General features: G+C 33.2%; 1 protein-coding gene across 2 annotated transcripts in view; it reads left to right on the top strand.

Moving 5' to 3' along the window:
- Positions 1–20366, top strand: part of LOC136039250 (menin-like) — a 55946-nt gene extending 35580 nt beyond the window's left edge. Inside the window, exons 6-7 of one of the 2 annotated variants that reach the window (XM_065722805.1) lie at positions 1435–1724; positions 12777–20366. In XM_065722805.1, coding sequence (XP_065578877.1) covers positions 1435–1724; positions 12777–13000 — 514 coding nt within the window. In that variant the 3' untranslated portion in view covers positions 13001–20366. Of the gene's footprint in view, positions 1–1434; positions 1725–11623; positions 11804–12776 lie in introns of those variants that run through there. The other variant, XM_065722806.1, reaches the window with a different exon arrangement.
- The last annotated feature ends 2716 nt before the right edge of the window (positions 20367–23082 follow it).

Raw genomic sequence — 23082 nt, 5'->3', positions numbered from 1 at the left:
AAAAACTATTTAATTTTATAATCATCTTATTTAATAGTTGGTTTTTGTCTTACTAGAAAGTCAAGCATCTTAATTTGAAACCTGGTTTCTAATGTCGGGAATTCAGATGAATATAGTCAAAGGTCATTTTTAAATGCATTCATAATTTATTCATAATTGATTCATAATTTGATACTCATAAATGCCTTCATAATTCTGTAATTTGATTCTGAAATATCTAATGAGGACAAGGCCATATCCAGCGGGAGGGGGTTAGGTGGTTTACCCCCCTCCCTCCCTCAAAATCTTTTTCTGGCTCGTAAAAGAGTAACAAAAATATATATAAACAGATTTTTTTAGGCATTTCGTAAAGTTTTTCTATGTAAACTGCCCCCCAACAAAAATTATAGATACGTCCTTTAATCAGGTCAATATAATTTGGGAAAAAATGCGAATTTTGAGGAAGGCCTGGGCCTCCAGGCCCACTTCGTGGGCCAGTGTCCCAGCATTTCTCACCAAGTCTTGGTGGACACTTGTTGTCAGTATAAGAGATATCTCAAAATTTTGCAAGACCCCATGTCGGTGTCTCAGCACTTCCATAAAATCTTAGAGGACCCCCTGCGTTGGTGTCTTGACAGCTAGGGTGTAATTCCTAGCATCTCAAATTCTTATGACAGTTTTTAGAGACCCCGATTTCACCTAAGGATATCAAAATTTTATAAAAAACTATTTAATTTTATAATCATCTTATTTAATAGTTGGTTTTTGTCTTACTAGAAAGTCAAGCATCTCAATTCGAAACCTGGTTTCTAATGTCGGAAATTCAGATGAATATAGTCAAAGGTCATTTTTAAATGCATTCATAATTTATTCGTAATTGATTCATAATTTGATACTCATAAATGCCTTCATAATTCTGTAATTTGATTCTGAAATATCTAATGAGGACAAGGCCATATCCAGCGGGAGGGGGTTAGGTGGTTTACCCCCCCTCCCTCCCTCAAATTTTTTTTCTGGCTCGTAAAAGAGTAACAAAAATATATAAAAACAGATCTTTTTAGGCATTTCGTAAAGTTTTTCTTTGTAAACCCCCCCCCCCAACGAAAATTCTAGATACGTCATTTAATCAGGGTCAATTATCAGGGTTTTATGTCTGTTTAATTGACAAATAGTTTCTCACTGCTATTTCCTTTTAGGTATAACTATTCTCGTGATGATGAGGAAATTTATAAAGAGTTCCTAGAAATATCCAATGAGTTAATACCGCATGTTATCAAAGCTCGTAAAAGAGTAACAAAAATATATATAAACAGATCTTTTTAGGCATTTCGTAAAGTTTTTCTTTGTAAACCCCCCCCAACGAAAATTCTAGATACGTCATTTAATCAGGGTCAATTATCAGGGTTTTATGTCTGTTTAATTGACAAATAGTTTCTCACTGCTATTTCCTTTTAGGTATAACTATTCTCGTGATGATGAGGAAATTTATAAAGAGTTCCTAGAAATATCCAATGAGTTAATACCGCATGTTATCAAAGTAGAGAGCTCTGGAATATCTGCTCAAACACTACTGAAAGACCCCAATAGCTTTGCTTCAATCCTGCGTTTCTATGATGGACTTTGCATGTGGGAGGAGGAAGGCTCCACCCCTGTTCTCCACATTGGCTGGGCAAAACCATTGGTTAATATTCTTGTGAAGTATGATCCTGAAGTTCGAAAGCAGATAAAAATCTCTACTAAAAGTGGTAAGCTCTCTTTAAATATTTGCGATACATTAGAGGGGGAGGGGGGCAAATATCGAATAAAATAGTAGACTGAAAAGTTAAGTTTTTAACTAAGTTAAGAACTTAAGAAAGACTTATTGCAACACTAAGCCCCCTGAGGCCAACATAGCTGCGGACATTCCTCCTCCACCCCAAATCTCTTCAGATATTTGTTTTTACCCCCTCTTATCTTAAATGTGACCTATTCCACCAGATTGGTTACCAGAAATTGCTAAAATAGATCTTGGTCTTTCTGATCACCAATTTAGAACTTAATGAATTAACTAATTTGAGGACTTAATAAATTTAGGAATTCATTTAGGACCAGTTCATTTTAATTGTATGTCCTTTCATAGGATAATTTTGGCATTTTCCTTCGGCAATTTTGGGATTTTCGTTAGATAGTTAGGGTATCCTTCTGCAGTACTTTCCTTAGGATAGGATATCCTATCCTTCGACAGTTTTGACATTTTTCCTTCAACAATTTGGACGTCCTTCGACAATCTTTCCATTACATTGCTTAAGAAGCTCAGGTAATGTTAAGAACTTAATGTTAAGAACTTAAGAAAGACTTATTGCAACACTAAGCCACCTGAGGCCAACATAGCTGCGCACAGTCCTCCTCCATCCCAAATCTTTTCATCTTAAATGTGACCTAATGTGACCTATTCCACCAGATTGGTTACCAGAAATTGCTAAAATAGATCTTGGTCTTTCTGATCACCAATTTAGAACTTAATGAATTAACTAATTTGAGGACTTAATAAATTTAGGAATTCATTTAGAACCAATTTAGGACTTCACAAATTAATAAATTTAGGACTTAATAACCAAATTAGGACTAATGACTTATTCCACCAGATTGATTACCAGAAAGTTCTAAAAGAGATCTTGATCTTTCTGATAACCAATTTAGTACTAAATGAATTAACTAATTAAATTGGGAAACTGTGTGAAAAACAACAAAAAACCAAAAACCCAATTAACAATAGTTCACCATCATTTTCCTCTTCGTTCAATTACAAAATTTGACTACAGACTCAGAGCTCATCCCCACCGCCCCCTGTTTACTACCCAAGTAATACACCCCAAAAACACGAAATTATTTCTGATTACAGTGAAAACATAGTGTCCCATTAATTAGCCTCATCTTTACCCTGAAGATCGTCTATTTGATATATATCGTCCTGATATATCGTCTGTTTGATTGTCTAAATTCCTAAGTAGAATAAGTTGATTCTATGTGAAAGTTAATCTGTTTTTATTCAATTAGTTTTTCATCATATGTTTGTTGTGTTACAATATTCGTTCTTGAAGTACTGATAAAAAAAAAGGTCAAAACTTAGCGCCAAGGGCGGAAAACTACCGCCCTTGAATGAAAGGGCTCTTTTGGGTGTGTCTGCTTTATACAGTGAAACAGTTCTTTACATTGCATATTATAATGCATCAAAACTAAAAAGTGAATTAGGATCGGAACTTAGACTGACGGGATACAAAGGGTATTTCTTTGGAAACCATGTGACATTTTTGTCAATCTTTACTCTTAATCTTAGTATGCTCTTTCATTTTGTCCATTCCGTTATCCCCATACCTTATTCCATTCTCGAAATACTTGAAACTTTCTCCCTTTTTCCAAAATGTGTTATTATATTTTTTTTTCTACAATTTTAATAATCGATTCATGTGATTTTTGTGTCAAACTTTACTCTTAATTTTAGTACGCTCTTTCATTTTGTTCACTCCGTTATCCCCATACCTTCCCAAAATGTGTTATGTCCTTTTTGTCACTTTCCAACCGTTTTGACATTTTTGTCTACCATTTTATCTGTGAGTCATGTGACATTTTTGTCAATTTTTACTCTTAATCTTAGTACGCTCTTTAATTTTTTCCACTCCGTTATCCCCATACCTTTATCAGTTCTCGAAATACTTGGAACTTTCGCCCTTTTTTCCAAAATGCGTTATATCCTTTTTGTCATTCGTCAACCGTTTTGATATTTTTGTCTACCATTTTATTAATCGAGTTGTGTGTCATTTTTGTCAACCTTTACTCTTGATCATAGTACGCTCTTTCATTTTGTTCACACCGTTATCCCCATACCTTAATCAGTTCTGAAGATGCTTGGAACTTCCTATTTTTTTTTTCCAAAATGCGTTATATAATTTTTGTCATTCGCCAACCGTTTTAATATCTTTGTCTACCATTTTATTAATCGAGTCATGTGTCCTCTTAATCATAGTACGCTCTTTCATTTTGTTCATTCCGTTATCCTCATACCTTAATCAGTTCTCGAAATACTTGGAACTTTCTCTCTTTTTACCAAAATGCGTTATATCCTTTTGTATTGGATATATGATGGGTATATGGTATATATTGGATATATAATGGGAATAGACAAACAAATAAAAACTGGTGATAAATAATGGGGAAGTCTTGTTTTCTCTTCTACTTACCAAATAATATAACTGTGAAATCAATTTTAAAATGCTATTAAAAATCTCCCTCGTGTCTATCTCATTTAAGTTTTTTTCTAGCATTTATTTTTATTCTTCTATGCTATAGCTTGAATTTTGAATTTTGCACATTGATTTTTTTTTATATTTTATTGTTGTGAAGAAAATCTAGTTTTTAGTCTGTCGAAGACAATGGTCGATTTTGCAATCGAAGTATCACGAAAGCTTTGCTGGTTAACAACAAAGTTTTTTACTTAAATTTTTATATGTAGAAAATAAGTTATTGTTAGGTTGAAGAAAGCGTGATTTTCTGTCTTTTGAAGACAATAGTTGCTGCTGCAATCGAAAAATTAAGATCATTTTTAATGTCTTTGTTCAATGTCTTGCGAAATATCAGGAATATTTTGCTATTTTTTTACGTTATTTACTTCTGTATATTTATTTATTGCAAAAGCCTTTTTACATTAAATACTGCACACAATGAATAGAAAACAAGTAAATAGAAACTGCACTTAAATAAGTGACAATTAATAACAAGGCATGTATTCATTAAAAACAAGTTCAAACTTCTCAATTATACACTATACAGTAGCAGAGAGTACCATAAAATTCACTTTCTTACTATTATAATTTTCAATTAGTTGAGTTGCAATTTCGTTAGGTTCAAATACTCCGAATATCTAAACTAATTTTTTTTGACCTTTTTTTTTTTTTTTTTGACTAATTTTAAAAGGCGTTGAAGCGATTATTTAGCTATCCTGCAGATAACCTGAAAATCTTTTCAGATTTTCTGAATTCTGATTAATTGTGAATTTCTGAAGAAATATTATTTGAATAATAACAAATCTAATTTTCAATATAAACAAATATGCAACTCTCAACTACAAGCGCAGTCGCTGAATGTGGTCAAACCAGGGGAGTTGTTGGTTTTTGATCCGGTCCATGATGGTTGGGGGAGGATGGCCAACGTATTAGTTTTCGGAGATCTTCATTTGAGACTCGGTCAAGGGAAGAACTCTCCGCAACGTGCCTAAGGCATTTAGTTTCAAAAGTAGAGATTCTTCGCCCATCAGCCTTTACTGAAAACTTTCGCTTGAGTTTAAGACGATGAGAATTATGAGGGAGCTGAAGAGTCGCGCCTTTAGAGAAGATGACAGTCTTGATTTGCAAATTGGGAAGAGGCTTTTGAAGCTGGCGCTACTCAGGCAAAATCTTCGCCTGATTGCTTTCGAGCAGTTGTTGTCAAAAATTAGAAAGCTATCTAAATAAACGAAGGAGTTTATACTTTCTGCTGGCTCCCCTTTTATTGTCAGCTGGGTGTCTAGACCCAGCATTGTAGGAGGGTCTCTAAACTCCTGCATAACCTAGGTTTTGGCTGTATTAACTACCATCCCAAAAGCCTCGGTTGCTGACACTAGTTCATCAGTGTGAGCATAGAGCAGATGCTCTTGGCTGTTGATTTTCTCACCTGCCACTGTTACCCAATAACAGTGGATACCAATAATATAGTGGCATTGTAGTTGTATGATGGCAGTGTGGCCGAAACAATAACAAAAGATTTATTGGCTGCAAACATTTAGGCTTGTTTTTTTTAGAGTAAATACTTGGTTAAATAAAATGTGGGGTATTGAATATAATTAAACTTGGAAAGAGGGATATGGTTTAGTATCCCTTTGCATAATTTTCTATTCTTTTTCCTTTATACATAAAAATGATTGCAGATTTTTATATTTTCATTTACATATTTATTAATTATATTTTTTCGTTTTTTTTTCTTTAGCATAACTTAAAGAGATGAAGTGAGAATTTTAGCTACTCTTAAAGGGTTAAAGACATAAGGAACGATTACAGAAAAATCGTAAATGGATACATAATAATTTATACTTTTTTAATTTGCAGTAGCAAGGACATAAAAAAAAAGTGTTTTTTTTTTTTCCTCCTGGACCCATCTTAGGTCTGTTCATTCATGAAAATTGTGTTTTTCTAAGAATTTCTTTGGGTTGATTTCAAATTATGAAGCTAACAGAGCAGTGCGATATTTCTCTCAGTGTTGTCTTGTTGAATCATACAAATAAATAAGTAAAACAAATTAGCTTGAGTTTGGCTACACTTTCCGTCAGTAAAAATACAAATGTTAACCATTTGTTTGATGCCTTAGAAACTGTCTACACCTTCAAGGGAAAGCCAAGCTTTCTTGAGCTGTTCGGTTTCACATGCTTTAGCTTTGTTTTGCTGATTTTTACCCACGTTTGTTTTGTTTTTGAATTGGCTGCTCTTTATTACCAAAAACTGTATATCTTTATACGTAGGTCTTTTTCATCTAAAATTTACTCCCGATTTTTCCTAGTTCTTTTTAGATTAAAACAATTAGATTTCATTTCCACTGTTCTGTACGCTGAAAAGTGAAAAAGCTGAAAGTGAATAGCTGAAAGATGAATAGAAAAAATAGAAAAATATAATATAATAGATGAATAGATGAATATAATATAATAGATGAATCTAATAGATGAATAGAAAAAATGAATAGAAAAAAAAATATGAATTAGAAAATAGAAACAAATAGAATTAAATAGAAAAAAAATAGAATTAAATAGAAAAAAAATAGAATTAAATAGAAAAAAATAGAATTAAATAGAAAAAAAAAATTAGAAAATAGAAAAAAATATGAATAGAAATGAATAGAAAAGATATGAATAGAAAAAAGGTGAATAGCTGAAAAGTGAAAAAGAAAAAGTTTCAAGAAAAAGAAAAAGTAAGCTGTATTGCAAAGACAATTTAACAAATTAAAAAAAAAAAAAGCAAAGCAACTTAAGAGTGCACTGGTGTCCATTCGGGGCTCCCCTGTTTTTTCCCCTCTCCCTAGATTTTGAAATATACCTTTTTGGGGGAATCTTCATTCAAAAACACCTTTTGTGGTATCGTTTTTCATTAAAAAAAAATGAAAAAATGACAACTTTAACCTCCCTTCCCCCCTCTAGATTTTGAAAAAATACATTTTGCCCCCATCCCTGAATTTTTTTTTTGAATTGAAGCCACTGTAATTGATTGAACGATTGATTGAAGTGTTTTTATTGAATTGATTGATTGAAGTCAACTTCAACAAAAATCGAATGCATGGAAGATATTTGGGTCAGTTGTTGCCCTACTAGGTTCTCTCGTCAATTGATACTCATCGACTCGTATGAAAAGTATTAGAAATTTAAGAAGAAAACGATAACAATTATGAAATCTTGGGATGAAATGCTGGGAAGGGAGATTGCAAATCTCCCTTCCGGTAATTGACGTCGGTAATGACGGTAGTCCCCAAGCAACACGAGACAGGGAGTCTTAGGCTCCCTAGATGCAATCACAAAGGCTCCTGTAATTTCCTGTAATGAGACAAATCAGTTAAATAAATTTCCTTGAAACATCTATGGATGCCCTGTACACCAAAAATGGCCGAGGAGGAATTATTAATTAATAGTAGATAGTATAATAGTATTGCAAATATTTACCACTATCTAGGTTATATTTACCGCTAAAAAAAACTTCCTCAGTTTTTATGGCACTTGGTATTAACCAAGTGACATATAGCAATCGCAAATTCTGTCGGTCTGTCTGTCTGTCGGTCCCGGTTTTGTTACTTTAGGCACTTCTAGGTAAGCTAGGACGATGAAATTTGGCAGGCGTATCAGGGACCGGACCAGATTAAATTGGTGGGGGGAGTGGGGGCCCGTTAATTCGGAAAAAAATTATTTTTAACTTACGAACGGTTGATCAGATCTTAATGAAATTTGATGTTTGGAAGGATATCGTATCTCAGAGCTCTTATTTTAAATCCCGACCGGATCTGGCGACCTTGGGGGGGAGTTGGGAGGGGGAAACCTAAAATCTTGGAAAACACTTAGAGTGGAGGGATCGGGATGAAACTTGGTGAGAAAAATAAGCACAAGTCCTAGGTATATTATTGACATAACCGGAACGGATCCGCTCTCTTTGGGGTAGTTGGGGGGGGGGGGGTAACTCTTAAAAATTAGAAAAACTGAGGTGTTTTTAACTTACGAACGGGTGATTGGATCTCAGTGAAATTTGATATTTAGAAGGATATCGTGTCTCAAATCTCTTATTTTAAATCCCGACCGGATCTGGTGACATTGAGGGGATTTTTTTTTGGGGGGGGGGGGGGCAAAAATCATGGAAAACGCTTAGATTGGAGGGATTGGGATGAAACTTGGTGGGAAAAATTAGCATAAGTCTTAGATACGTTATTTACATAATTGGAACCGATCCGCTCTGTCGGGGGGGGGGGGGGGGGGTAATTCTGAAAAATTAGAAAAAAAATGAGGTATATTTAACTTACGAACGGGTGATCGGATCTCAATGAAATTTGATATTTAGAAGGACCTCGTAACTCAGATCTCTTATTTTAAATCTCAACCGGATCAAGCGTAATTGGGTGGGGGGGGGGGCAGTTGGGGGACCGGAAATCTTAGAAAATACTTAAAGCGGTGAGATCAGGATAAAACAGGATGGGAAGAATAAAAACATGTCTAAGATACGTGACTGACATAACAGGACCGGATCTGCTCTCTTTGGTGGAGTTGTGGGGGGGGATAATTTGGAAAAATGAGGTATTTGTAACTTATGAAAGGGTGACCAAATCTTAATGAAATTTGATATATAGAAGGATCTTGTGCTTTAAAGCTTTAATTTTGAATTCCGACCAGATCCTGTGACATTGGGGGGAGTTGGAGGGGGAAATCGGAATTCTTGGAAAACGTGAAAATTGGGGCATTTTATCTTACGAATAGGTGATCGGATCTTAATGAAATTTGATATTTAGAAGGAATTCATGTCTCAGAGCTCTTATTTGAAATCCCGATCAAATATTTTGACATTGGGGGGAGTTGGAGGGGAAATCTTGGAAAACACTTGGAGCGGAGGAATCGCGATGAAGCTTGGTGGATAGAATAAGCAAATGTCCTTGAGACGTGATTGTCGTAACCGTATTGGATTCGCTCTCTTTGGGGGAGTTGGGGGAGGCGTTCAGTGATTTGGCGAGTTTGGTGCTTCTGGACGTGCTAGGACGATGAAAATTGGTAGGCGTGTCATGGACCTGCACAAATTGACTTGATAAAGTCGTTTTCCCAGATTCGACCATCTGGGGGGGGGGGCTAAAAGGATAGGAAAAAATAGAAAAAATTAGGTATTTATAACTTACGAGTGGGTGATAGGATCTTAATGAATTTTGATATTTAGAAGGATATCGTGACTAAGAGCTCTTATATTAAATCCTGACTGGCATTAAGCCTCTGATTTTCCTTTTAAGTCCATCTATTGATTCTTAGAATTTTGTTAGAGCTCATACCTTATGAGCTCTTGGCTCTTAGCTCTTCATGCCTCGTCACAAGTGCTATATGAGCTCTTAGCTCTTGTTTAATCTTCTATTTAAAATTATATATTTCCTAATAATAATAATTTATTTGAATCCTCTATACATACAAAATGCAATTAGAGGAGTATGGAAAAAAAATATACATAATAAAAACACTTATAATCACAAACACTAAAAACACACTAACAATGACTCACAAACGATTAATGCACCCCAACGGAAAATCTACGACTGAATCAGAAACATCCATCTTATCACATATCTCGAAAACTACTTAACATTTTTTATATTTTTATATAGAAAATACTTTCTTCACACACCAGAAGTTGCTGCGATAGCAAATTTTCGTCAATAGGAAATGACGAAGGAAATCACGATGCGATAGGAAATCACGGCAAATGGAAGTTTTCAATAGTCAATAGGAAATGACGAAGGAAATCACGATGCAATAGGAAATCACGGCAAATGGCAGTTTTCAATAGTCAATAGGAAATGACGAAGGAAATCACGGTGCGATAGGAAATCACGGCAAATGGCAGTTTCCAATAGTCAATAGGAAATGACGAAGGAAATCACGGTGCGATAGGAAATCACGGCAAATGGCAGTTTTTAATAGTCAATAGGAAATGACGAAGGAAATCACGGTGCGATAGGAAATCACGACAAATGACAGTTTTCAATAGTCAATAGGAAATGACGAAGGAAATCACGGTGCGATGGGAAATCACGGCAAATGGAAGTTTTCAATAGTCAATAGGAAATGACGAAGGAAATCACGGTGCGATAGGATATCACGGCAAATGGCAGTTTTCAATAGTCAATAGGAAATGACGAAGGAAATCACGGTGCAATAGGAGATCACGGTAAATGGCAGTTTTCAATAGTCAATAGGAAATGACGAAGGAAATCACGGTGCGATAGGAGATCACGGTAAATGGCAGTTTTCAATAGTCAATAGGAAATGACGAAGGAAATCACGGTGCGATGGGAAATCACGACAAATGGCAGTTTTCAATAGTCAATAGGAAATGACGAAGGAAATCGCGGTGCGATAGGAAATCACGACAAATGGCAGTTTTCAATAGTCAATAGGAAATGATGAAGGAAATCACAGTGCGATAGGAAATCACGACAAATGGCAGTTTTCGTTGCCTTGTTGTTCACACAAGATTTTCGCATCTGTCAATTTTCATCCGCCAAAATTTGAAACTAAAGCACGCGAGAAGAATGATCCCATGTTTTAGCAGCAGCATTGATGTTTTTCATATATTAACAGAATTAAACTGAACAGCCATTATCAGCTTCTTAATAATATTATCAGTATCTTCCATTATGTTGCTGTTGCGTGCAGAAAACTGCTATAAAAAATGCTTCGTCGCCCGATTGAAGTTGAATTTTTTCAACTCTGCAAAGCTGCTCAACAGAGCAACTAAAATTGCGCAAACTAGCAACTAAATTGTGACGATAGGCGATTTTTGCTCCTGGGTGAACATGTGTGTGAACCCAGAGTTACAAAATTTGAAAAAGATAGATCGAATTTGTTGACGTTATGAAGAGGTAAAAACTTCTATAATGGCACTAGAAAAATATATGGGGAGCGAAAAACGAGTTATAAACCCGACCAAGCGTTTTTTTTTTTTTTTTTTTTTTTTTTTCAAATTGTCCTTTAACTCTAGAGAAACGTCCATAGGACTTTCTGTGTTTTTTTTTATGTAGCTCACCTAGTGTTTTCCTTTCTTAATGCAGCATCCTTATTTCCTTGTTTCATTGAAAAAAGATATTTGGTCCAAATTGACATCAGTAATTCAAAAGACATTATGTTATAGTATATATGTTACCGTGAATGTCCGAAATTGGTGAATATCGACATTCATCAGTGAATATCTGAAATACCTTTTTTTTTCTCCTTGGATTTAGTCAGCGTTGCCAGTTACCTTTTTCAGTTTTATGCAAGTTTCGATGGTGACATGTTATGTTAAGTTGGGTTAGGTTCGATTTTTAACACATTTTTGAGATTTTTAACCAAACCTAACTATAACTTTTACTTTCAAAGCTTGCATAAGACTGAAAAAGCTGGTTCCCAAAGCTAATTGAATCCAAGCAGAGAAAGAAGAATTTCGGACATTCACCGGTGAATGCTGACATTAACCATTTTTTTTGTGTGTTGTTTTAGGGTTTTATAATGTAGTGTTTCGTTGTTTATTTTTCATTTTGGTTTCAGTAAATGATCTCATACTCCAGACTCTTTCTTTTTTTATTTTAGCACATCCTCGCAAGCTCTGCTTTTGTTATGCTATTATATAAAAAATGATTATAATAAAAATCAGTGTAGTAGTAAATGTCTGATCTGTTTCTAAAATTATCACAATTACGAAGCTTCTTATAAGCTGCCCTTACTCTATGGTTTAAAATTTAAATAAAGACTGTTTGATATACGTCCTATTTATATTAAAGGTATTTTGAAAACTAGAGAATGGCTCAGAGGCGCCATTTGGACCAAATCTTGGGGTGGGCATGAACTCCATCTTGCCCCCCCCCCCCGATTCACTTCGTGTCGCGTAATCATCTAGGAAACGGGTATTTGACAGAACTCGAGAATTTTATTATGTATCTTACCTACTTTCAAAGTTTACAATGATTAATAGCAACTAGCGTAATTACCCCAAGGGTCGTCAAGTAATTACGCTCTTTGGTTAATAGGCGTGCAGTAATTTCAAATCAATTGGACAGAATGGATTATGTTGGACATAATGGATTATTACGGCAAGCAAAGGGCCCTTTGTGGTGGAAACTTGGGCCCCCTGGAAAAATCTGGGGTGGGCATTTGCCCACCCCTGACCCCACCCCCCAAATGGCGCCTCTGGAATGGCTGCAGGGTACTTCAACAAGATGGATCAACTATCAACATTATAAATGTATACAATGCAAATGGCAACAACATTGAAATTGTATGCACTATTAATGAGTTGTCAAAAGAAATTCCTGCTAATGAAGGACTGATCATAACAGGTGATTTTAATACACACAGCACAGTTTGGTGCAAATGTGACATTGTGACATTGTCAGCAAATGCTGACATTGACTCATCTGGAATGAATTGCCAACCCGTAAAAACATGAGTATGATATGAGTATGAGTGTGATGAATATGAGCATGAAAGAAAACAATTACCGCTATTTCTAATTTTATATTTCTTTTTTGTCTAGATGGGGATGAAGGAGTTAAAAATGAAGATAATTCTGTTGAATTCAGAAGTCAGAAAATGAGTGACCTCAGGGATTTGCTGTTGGCTGATAAAATGAACACGCACGCCATTTCTCTTCTCTTGACTGCGCAGTCCCAAGTGGGAAAGAAACATAAATTTGGAGAGGTATTTGCAGATGGCACTTCTGCTGTTTCTCGTCCTAAGCGGCTTAAGCGGGAATCCTAAAGATTTTTCCCTTTTTCTTGGGGATCTCTTGTGATTTCTACTCTTTATGTGGGAAAACTTACTTATCATTTTTCTTAAATTTATGCTTTGTATTCCGAGTTCTTTTTTTATTCTATTGTGAATTTTATCAGAGTTTTAGATGAAGCTTCATAGAAGATCCAGTGAAACTACGAGGAGGAAAGGTCATATTCAGGGTGGAAGGCTTCTGGTTTTGAATTTACTTTTTGAATATACTTTGATATACTTTTACATCTGGGCGAAATATGGGGGAGTAGGCTAATCCTCATCGATTCTTAACACTTAGCATTTTGTTTAGTTTTAATTCTCTAGTATTCATTTTTTTTCTGTATTTTTTATTCACACTTATGGAATTGAATAATTCTCTAAAGTTTTTAACTCAACAATTAATCATTTTCAAGAGTTTGAGTAGAATAGGCACCTCCTCTCTGTTTTTATTTTAATTTGTCCTTATTTAGCAACCAACGCATACCGACCAAACCAACGTACATGCGCCCGGGAGATTCAAGAAAATATTTATGTGGTTAGCTTGATTTCTATTCAGTTACCTAATATAGTATTTGATATAGTACTAATATAGTACTATAGTACTAATATAGTCATGTCTCATAAACTTGTCTTAAGTAAAATTAGATTAAAAATAATAAAAAGGTCGCGTGACTTATGTCTCAATGGGCTGTGGACGTGGAAAAATGGTTGGGGGCCTGTTTAATTGTATGAGCTTTATTTCTTACTCTTCGTTGCTCCCAATATTTTTCTCTTTTTTTTGTAGTTCTTTGATTTCATTTGTGCATTTGTCTATATTTTTGAAGTTTTTGTGTTTAAGATTTATTATTTCACTTGTCATCTTTTTGCATGTGTCGGGTAGGGTGTTACCAAAACTTTGTTGACTTTTTTTGATAAAAGTGAGTCAAAATATTAGGGCTTTTGTTAGGAAAAGAAATTGTTTTCTACGGAAATGAAATAATTATAGAACGGGCAAAACTTTTAATAAGGTAATGAACCTTGCAAAAAAGAAAAAATAATCATTACTGTATTTATTAGAGTTTTTTTTTTTTTTTTTTTTTTTTTTTTTTTTTTTTTTTTTTTTTTTTTTTTTTTTTTTTTTGTCATGCAAGGTTCCCTGTCTCACTAAAGGTTTGCCGCTTTTCAGTCTTTTTATTTCGTTAAGCAAGTTTATTTTCTTAATTTTTTATCCCTAACTTGTTCCATAAGAGAAAAAGAAAATAAATCCTCAATCTGTAATAAAATTACCAACAAACAGTTAAGCGGCTTTCACACTACATACATAATTTTCAATGCAAAGTGGTTACGTTGCGCTAAGTATAACCGTCCAGACTTAAACAAGTCCTTTCACACTAGGCTGATGTAAAAATCCACAAAAGCATCATATTCATCGTTAAATATGATCACAATCATAAGTAAACTATTAAAAAATTAAAAAAAGGGAATTGGAGGTTTAAGCCCTGATGAAGCTTGAAAATAGGAAAATTTTATAAATTTACTTTCGAAATTTATCAATTGCTTACACAGAAATTCGATTTCGTTACTGCTATGTTAATTTTTTTGCATAACCGTACATAAACTTATATAACTTAAAATTCTAAGTTGCCGTTATTGTTGTGGAATCCTTTGTTTAAATCAAACATAACTTAATTAATAAACCACGTGAAAAGCAGAGATTGTCCATGGGGCAAGGAGCGCTTGCCCTGGGACATTGGGCACTTAATTAGCATAATAAAAAAAAGAGAGAACGAGAAATGGCTCCTTAAAGAGGAGCTCTTTTTATCATAAAAAGAACAACTAATAAGTCTCCAAGAAACCCAACAAAACTCATGATTTGAATAAAATGAATATTTGTTTTTCTTAAAATGGGCCAAATTAATAGAGTTGTTGTTTATTTCTAAATTGTTTATATAATTTAAATTGTGTATTTGTAAATTATTCCAAGCTTTAAGCCTCTTATAAATAAGAAAATATTTTGCTCGGGTATTATGAGGAGCATGAAGAACATCCCTTTGTGGGGTATCATACGTGTGAAAATCGGACCTAGCAAGAAATGGATCCGAAAACAAAGAAGCAGAACTTAACATAAAGCCTTAAGCTTTGTTAGTGTGTAATCATTGCACTGACTACAGTAAGTGAAAGGCAAATATATAGAAATTCATTTTGGGAGGGGCTACTTTGAAATAAATCCATTATAGGCAAACTATAGGGGAAATAAAAGATATATATATGTTTTGTGGGGGGAGGGGCAAATTAAAAGCCCTCTTACTTAGTGTTTATGCTAGTATAGTGGTCCTTGCTAAGTTCCTTTTAGAAAGAGTTTTTTGCATATTATCTGTTATATTTCCACTAGTTAATTTCCGTGGCTTTTTGCAAAAAGGGCCCAAGTCCATTTTTTTTCCCGAAAATTAGTTAAGTGTTTGGTTTGAAATTGCTCGAAGAGATCCATTGATTGGTCTATTCAAAATGAGCTTCTCTTTAATTCTAAACGAGTTATGAAGTATTCTAAAAGGGCAAAGTTATTTATCTTCTAATTAATGAACAATTAAGCACTTCTGATATTTTCAGCGAATTCCAAAGAAAAGTTAAATAGGAATCCATCTTGAAAGTTTCAAGTTTCTTAAATTCTGATTTGTGAGAAAGATTCTTTCATTGTGCGTTTTCATTTTCAATTTGCTCTCTTGGAAAAATAGGAAAAGTGGACTTGAGCCCTTTTATGCGAAACGTCATGGATTTGACGTCACTCTGCATTTTATTTTTGTATCCTTCTTTTATTGCTGTAGAGATGCCACTGAAAGAAAATGTTTAAATAGTATCCTAAATGAAGTATTCTCATTAGTCCTTTTTTTTAATCCCAGTGGTTTTATTTAGTCGTTTTATTTATTTATTTGTATTTTGTCAATACTACATATTTTTGTATTCTGAATCTTGTGTATTTTCAGTTTTATTCATATTTTGCATAAGTTGAATTATCTATCCTTAATTTGTTAAGTTTATATCAATGGTAATGTCCTGAATAGCCTTAAGATAACTGTTTAGAATTACAAAAAGGTTGTTGATATTGAGAGTCCTTTCCTTCGACAATTAGGAGAGTTTTCGGCCATCCTTTCATTTCGGTAGTTTGTTCTTTCCATCGGCAACTTTGATATCCTTTCCTTTGGCAATTTTAAATTGTTCTTTGACAATTTTATCCTTTCCTCTGGAAAAGATATTATTTCCTTTGGAAATTTTGAGATTTTCGTTAGACAGTTAGGTTATCTTTCGGCAATACTTTCCTTAGGGATATCCTATCCTTCGGCAATTTGGACGTCCTTCGGCAATCCCTCCCTTACATTGCTTAAGAAGCTCAGGTACTGTACCATTGATGTAATTATTTTCCTCTATTTTATGCGTGAACCAGAATATAGTCACACCTGTGGATCAATTAACTCTAAATTCGTCACTATAAAAAATTTAGATTGGACTGATTCATGGTTTGTTCACACTAGCGACTACAAGTTGGTTCGCATATCAAATGTACATGAAAGACTGGAATATTGAGTTTATAAGTATCGAAGTATTTTAGTAAAGAAACGGCGTATTTTTTCCCAGGTAGATAGATGTGACGCAACTTGTGAAAAAATTACTACATTTAAAAGTTTTAATATTAGTTATGACAAAGATTCTATAAAAGATGTTTTGGTTGAAAAGTCCTCTTCCGTCATCTTCTTTTCATGTCATAGGACTTTTCATGCCATTAAAAGAGTTTTTCATGTCAGGATAGATTCCATTTTTGTATCCCCAAATTTTTACATAGAAGGATATAACAGGATATCCTAGGGATATAACAATGGGAATTGACATTATTCGTACATTGGAAACTATTAACAAGGAAAGTTGACTAGAATGCCAATGGGCGATCCAATGAGAGAGAGCTCTAGTGTTCCCTTTCATTTGCACCAGGGTGTGTGACTAGGATAAGAGTTTAGTCAATATTCAAAAGTCAATATTCTATATTCATTCAACATATTGTACAACTACTAAGGACCCATCTCAGTAGTATACCGCCTGTATCCAAGAACAGTTTTGTGTGGAGTTTTATATATTATAACCAATTCATTTCGAAAGAGATTGGACACTACAAAAAGATCGATCAGTTACAGCTGAGTTGGTTCTATACGGACACACAGGGGAGGGTTGCTGCGCAGCTCCCCTCCCTGAGATCCCTCTCTGGGAACCGTGATCATAGAATATAGTAAAAAAAAATCAAATAAACTCTTCTGCAGTGAAGATACATTTTGACTATGGAGCCCTGTAAAATAAATATAGACGTTTAAAAGCAGGTAATATAGTCTAAGCTTGTATTCACAGAGGAACCTTTGGGCACCCCTATCCCAGAAAAATTCAAGGTTTTTACAGCTTGTAAGGAGTGGCCTTCTCAAGGAAAAACTGAAGAACAATTATGAAAAATGCGGTTTTTATATCTTGAAATATAAAATACACACCCTAAATTTTGAAAAATATTTATTTGGTGGGGGAAGGGGGGCATACCTGGATTTTGAAAGATACCTTTTTGGTTTTAAAACAAGTGCCTCAACATTTTTGTGAATTGCTACCCCTGGTCCAATAGGATCTCTTGCTAGTTATATAATCACTGCATTACCTTGTGGGAAACCACACAGGGTTTTAGAGGGTGCAGAAGAGAATGAACTCTTTACAACCAGGAGTGCATTTTGTGCAGGCTAAAAACTGGCGGACCGCCATATTTTCTTTTATAGAATCTTTGTTTTGTTTGTAAACTGCACTATTATACGTAAAGGCTTTAGTTTCTTACTCCCCGTCCATTCTAATTTTTATATCTTTGTCTTTTCAGATTTTAAACTAATTAATTTTATGTTTTGATTAGTTCTTTGCTTTTACGGTATCCTATTCATAATGTGTTTTTTTTTTATATATCATGCAAGGGTGTTATAATCATATTTCAATTCTTAATTTTGTCATGCGAATTTTGTGTGTAACATTATACCCAGGGTTTTATTTCTTGTAAATTTTCTGAGTTTTACACCCTAAATCCCGTTGTTTCTATATACCCTACCAGTCATATCTTCATAATTTAAGTTAGAAACAGTTCTAGCTTTCCTTTTTTTAGTTCTATTAATTTTTATTAATTTATGAACAATTTTTATTAACTTTTTAGTTCCATCAATTTTCTATTTAAGAAAATTGGTAAATTAGAGGAGTACTTTCCAGTTGCCATTGTTTCGTATTTTAAAAAGAATCTATAAATTAGAAACGAAAAAGAACTTTAAACGTTTTTTGGTTTTCGTTTCCTTACTCAAGTTTTTTTTTATGCGAATAATTCTTAGAAGTGCGCTTTTTTTTATAAAAAAGAATAACTAAAAATAATAACTAGAAAAAAATAAATAACTAGAATAAATAGAGAATAAAAGAAAACTAGAATAACTAGAAATTTTCAGCTTTCCTCTCCTTATCTAAAGTTTTGTAGTTTTAATAAATTAAATAGTATTAAACATAAATATATACATGTAATATACATAATTTAGCTTCATACTATTAATAAATTGAATGTAAAATGTATTTATATGTAACAAAAATTAGAGTCGTAACATATATGCTACATTATGTAATATATAACAGATCTATAAATTAAATGAAGCTGATTTTATTCTAATTTATCTTCTTATTCAAAGTTGTCAAATTCTTAAATCAAACTAAATTAAACAAAAACAGTCTAGCTTTTCTTTTCTTTTCTAAAGTTATACCATTTCTAATTATCTACAATGAACTATTTATATATATATGCGAGTACCGTTACTAGATATCTAAGTTGTACTTAAAAAGCAATTATTTTTGTTTTTAATAAAAGGCGATGATTTGACGACAAAATTCACACTTTGAATTGTTACTGAAAATTAAAATACATATTTGGATTGGTGTCAAATTTATAATATAGACAGGTAGCTTTAATTAGTTTTTAATTATTAAATTGTCTAAAGAATATTAAATAACGCCCAACCTAACTCTATATAAATATTAGGCAGGCTACATAGGTTTTTTCGTTGTTTTTTTTTTTTTTTTTTGCATTTTAGCTTTATTCTTATAAAATGGAACTTTTTCGGAAGGGATTAAAAATTTTTTTTTTTGCATTTTTTAGCTTTATAAAAAAAATATTCTGAAGGATCCCGGGATTCCATAATTTATTATTGGATAAATGAATGAGCACATTCAGTATTTATCGCTTGTGAAAGTGCGAAAAATATTATTAACAGTAAACCATTGAATCTATAATAATTAATTATGGTAACTAAAACATAATTAATTTAAATGTATCATATCTTACCTTCTTCTTTGACTCTTTACTCTCCATTTTCAACTACGAAGGTTTTGTCGTTGTGTTTTTCAACCTAACTGAACTGTTGGCAAATATTGGATGATAAAAAAAAACCTTTATCCTTACTGTTATGAGTATAATAAAGCATATATATAATAAGCAAGTAATGATATAAGTAAATACTCTTAAGCTCTTAGTAGATACATATAAGTAATATGCATATAAGTAATATAATACATATAGTAATATACATAATAAATAAATACACTAAGCTCCCCGACACTTAAGCTCTCTACCACAATTCGCTGTGAAAGGTTGTTCCACAACAGAATTGTTCGAGAAATGAATGATATTTTTAAAGGCGGATGGGAAGAAAATTAATGTTAAATGTAATAAAAAAAAATGCAAAGAGCAACGGACGAATGTTTACAACATAGTGATCAGCTTTAGAATATTTGCTTCTCAAAACCAAGCGTCACTTGCGCCCGAGAATCGAAATACTGTTCGGAAACCGAGGCTTTTTACTCCCGAATTTTTTGTTCGAAAACAAATTTGTTTAAACAGCGGAAAGTTCGAGAATCGATGTTTGACAGTAAGCATTGGCAGTTTTTGTTTCGCTCTGTCCCTTAATTTTCGGAAACAATTTTCATTAGCAGTTTTTGTTTCGCTCTGTCCTTTATTTTCGAAAACAATTTTCTGTTCGAAAACAAATTTTTTAAACGGTGAAAATTTCGAGAATCGATGTTTAACAAGCATTAACAGTTTTTGTTTCGTTCTGTCCCTTAATACTTTTTTTCGCATTTGTTTAATTTAATTTTTGTATCTTTTTTCTAAGTGTAGATTATTATATGACTAACTTACGTGCTGTTTAGGGAATGCTGTGTATACACTAGAAACATGTGTGATTTAGTGTACCTGGGTTATAAAGTTGTATTAAAAATATAGTACATTTATTTTTTGGAATAATTCTCTCTCTCTGTTTATTATAGTATAATAAAGTATTCTACTCAATTTCGTCTTAAGAATTTACAAATATTCTCGTACGAGTTGCAGGAAAAGTGGAACAATTGACCGAAAAGGCTGAACTTCTAAAAAAGAAAAAAGTCCAGTGCAATGCTATGTCGGCTAACCTATTACATATAATCAAGTGTCCTCCAGTCTGTCCATTTATCTGTCTTCCTCTCTTTTTCTAAAAAGGCCATATCCCAAATTTTTGTTGGGGGAAGGGGGGGGGGGGGTACAAAAAACTACGAAACGCAACAAATAATCTTTGTGTGGGAAGTTGTTATTTTTTAAATAAGGACATTTTTTTTTTGGGGGGGGGGGGGTTCAAACCCGATATTATCCCCCATGGATACGATTTTGCCCTCTAGTGATTTGGAGAAAGGTTAGATTTTTCCATGTGAACCTGCTTGTATTTTGGAGACATGTCAATACAAACGGAATACAAATAATTGACGAGGATACGTTGGGCACATAGATTGTCTGTCAAGACATCATCTCTATTTAGTCGCAGCGCATCCCCAAGCAGGGAAAACCATCTTGAGATTGTCTGTCAGGACATCATCTCTAGTTAGTCGCAGCGCATCCCCAGGCAGGGAAAACCATCTTGAGATTGTCTGTCAGGACATCATCTCTAGTTAGTTACTGCGCATCCCCAAGCAGGGAATAGCATCTTGAGATTGTCTGTCAAGACATCATCTCTAGTTAGTCGCAGTGCATCCCCAAGCAGGGAAAACCATCTTGAGATTGTCTGTCAAGACATCATCTCTAGTTAGTCGCAGTGCATCCCCAAGCAGGGAAAACCATCTTGAGATACGCGCCCCCCCGCGCGCGTAAGTCGTTACGCGCCATAATAGTTACGCGCCATTGTAGTTGTGTCCCTATGTCCCACCTGTGAATATAGATAGATATATATATATATATGGTTTTAACTACGTAAAACTTGCGAATATACAACATTCTTTGCTGTCCCATTGTCTTTGCATATAAATAGATTGTCAGGTTTACCGACTCTTGAACATGCAACATATAATGGTCCATGGGAAAACAATCTGTATTCAGATCTATACCTCATGATTCTAATGATTGCCCTTGAGCTTTGTTGATGGTGATTGCTAATCGACCATTCCCTGTCCCGGTGTCCCGGTCGTCATTTACATCCCCCTGTTTCCTCCGGTGTCCCCGTTGTAGTTGTGTCCCTGTGTCCCGGTCGTCATTTATATTCCCTGTGTCCCGGTCGTCATTTGTATCCCGGTGTACCGGTCTGTATATACATTCGTTTTTTAGTTTTGTTTTTCTCCTTTATTTTTTTCCTTTTTTTTTCTTTTTTAGTTTATTTAGATTTTTAGATTTTTTAGTTTTTTTATTAGTTTTTAGTTTTTTTTTCTTTTTAGTTTTTTTGTAGTTTTTACCTTCTTTTTAGTTTTGTTAATTTTTTTTTTACTTATGTCCTGGTCGTCATTTATGCTCCCTATGTCCCGGTGCTTTGTTGATTGCTAATCGAACATTCCTTTTGTCCTGGTCGCTTTCTCTTTGAGTGTCGTCATTTATTTTTTTCTTTTTTAGTTCTTTTAGTTTTTACCTTTTTTAGTTTTTTTTAGTTTTTTAGATGAAAATTTTTTTTAGTTTTTTCCTTTTTTTCTTTTTAGTTTTTATTGGTTTTTACCTTTATGTTAGCTTATTTTTCAGTTTTTTCCTTTTTTCTTAGTTTTTTTTTTTATTTTTTATTTTTTTTAGTTTTTTACCTTTTTTTAGTTTTTTTAGTTTTTTTAGTTTTTTTAGTTTTTTAGCTTTTTTACTTTTTTTATTAGTTTTTAGTTTTTTTGTAGTTTTTGCCTTTTTTTAGTTTTTTCAGTTTTTTTTTTAGTTTTTTATTGGTTTTTACCTTTATTTTAGCTTATTTTTCAGTTTTTTCCTTTTTTTTAGTTTTTTTTAGTTTTTAGTTTTTTTAGTTTTTTACCTTTTTTTAGTTTTTTTAGTTTTTTTAGTTTTTTAGCTTTTTTATTTTTTTTTATTAGTTTTTAGTTTTTTTTGTAGTTTTTGCCTTTTTTTTAGTTTTTTTAGTTTTTTAGCTTTTTTATTAGTTTTTAGTTTTTTTTGTAGTTTTTGCCTTTTTTTAGTTTGACAACTTATTTTTATATATATAGATAGTTTTTTTTTTTACTTATGTCCTGGTCGTCATTTATACTCCCTGTGTCCCTGTGCTTTGTTGATTGCTAATCGAACATTCCTTTTGTCCTGGTCGCTTTCTCTTTGAGTGTCGTCATTTATTAGTTTTTTCCTTTTTTTTTAGTTTTTTATTGGTTTTTACCTTTATTTTAGCTTATTTTTCAGTTTTTTCCTTTTTTTTAGTTTTTTTTTATTTTTTATTTTTTTTAGTTTTTTACCTTTTTTTAGTTTTTTTTTAGTTTTTTTAGTTTTTTAGCTTTTTTACTTTTTTTATTAGTTTTTAGTTTTTTTTGTAGTTTTTGCCTTTTTTTAGTTTTTTCAGTTTTTTTTTTTAGTTTTTTATTGGTTTTTACCTTTATAGTTTTTTTAGTTTTTTAGCTTTTTTATTTTTTTTATTAGTTTTTAGTTTTTTTTGTAGTTTTTGCCTTTTTTTAGTTTTTTCAGTTTTGACGTCACCTGATCCAGTTTTTTCAGGTGACGTCACCTGACACATCCATCCATCCATCCACAGACAACTTATTTTTATATAGATAGACTAGCTGTTGGGGTGGCGCTT

This window comes from Artemia franciscana, chromosome 19 (genome assembly GCF_032884065.1).
Source record: "Artemia franciscana chromosome 19, ASM3288406v1, whole genome shotgun sequence".
NCBI lineage: Eukaryota > Metazoa > Arthropoda > Branchiopoda > Anostraca > Artemiidae > Artemia > Artemia franciscana.
Note: the sequence above shows the minus strand (reverse complement) of the source record. Positions and strands in the feature narration are given on the sequence as shown.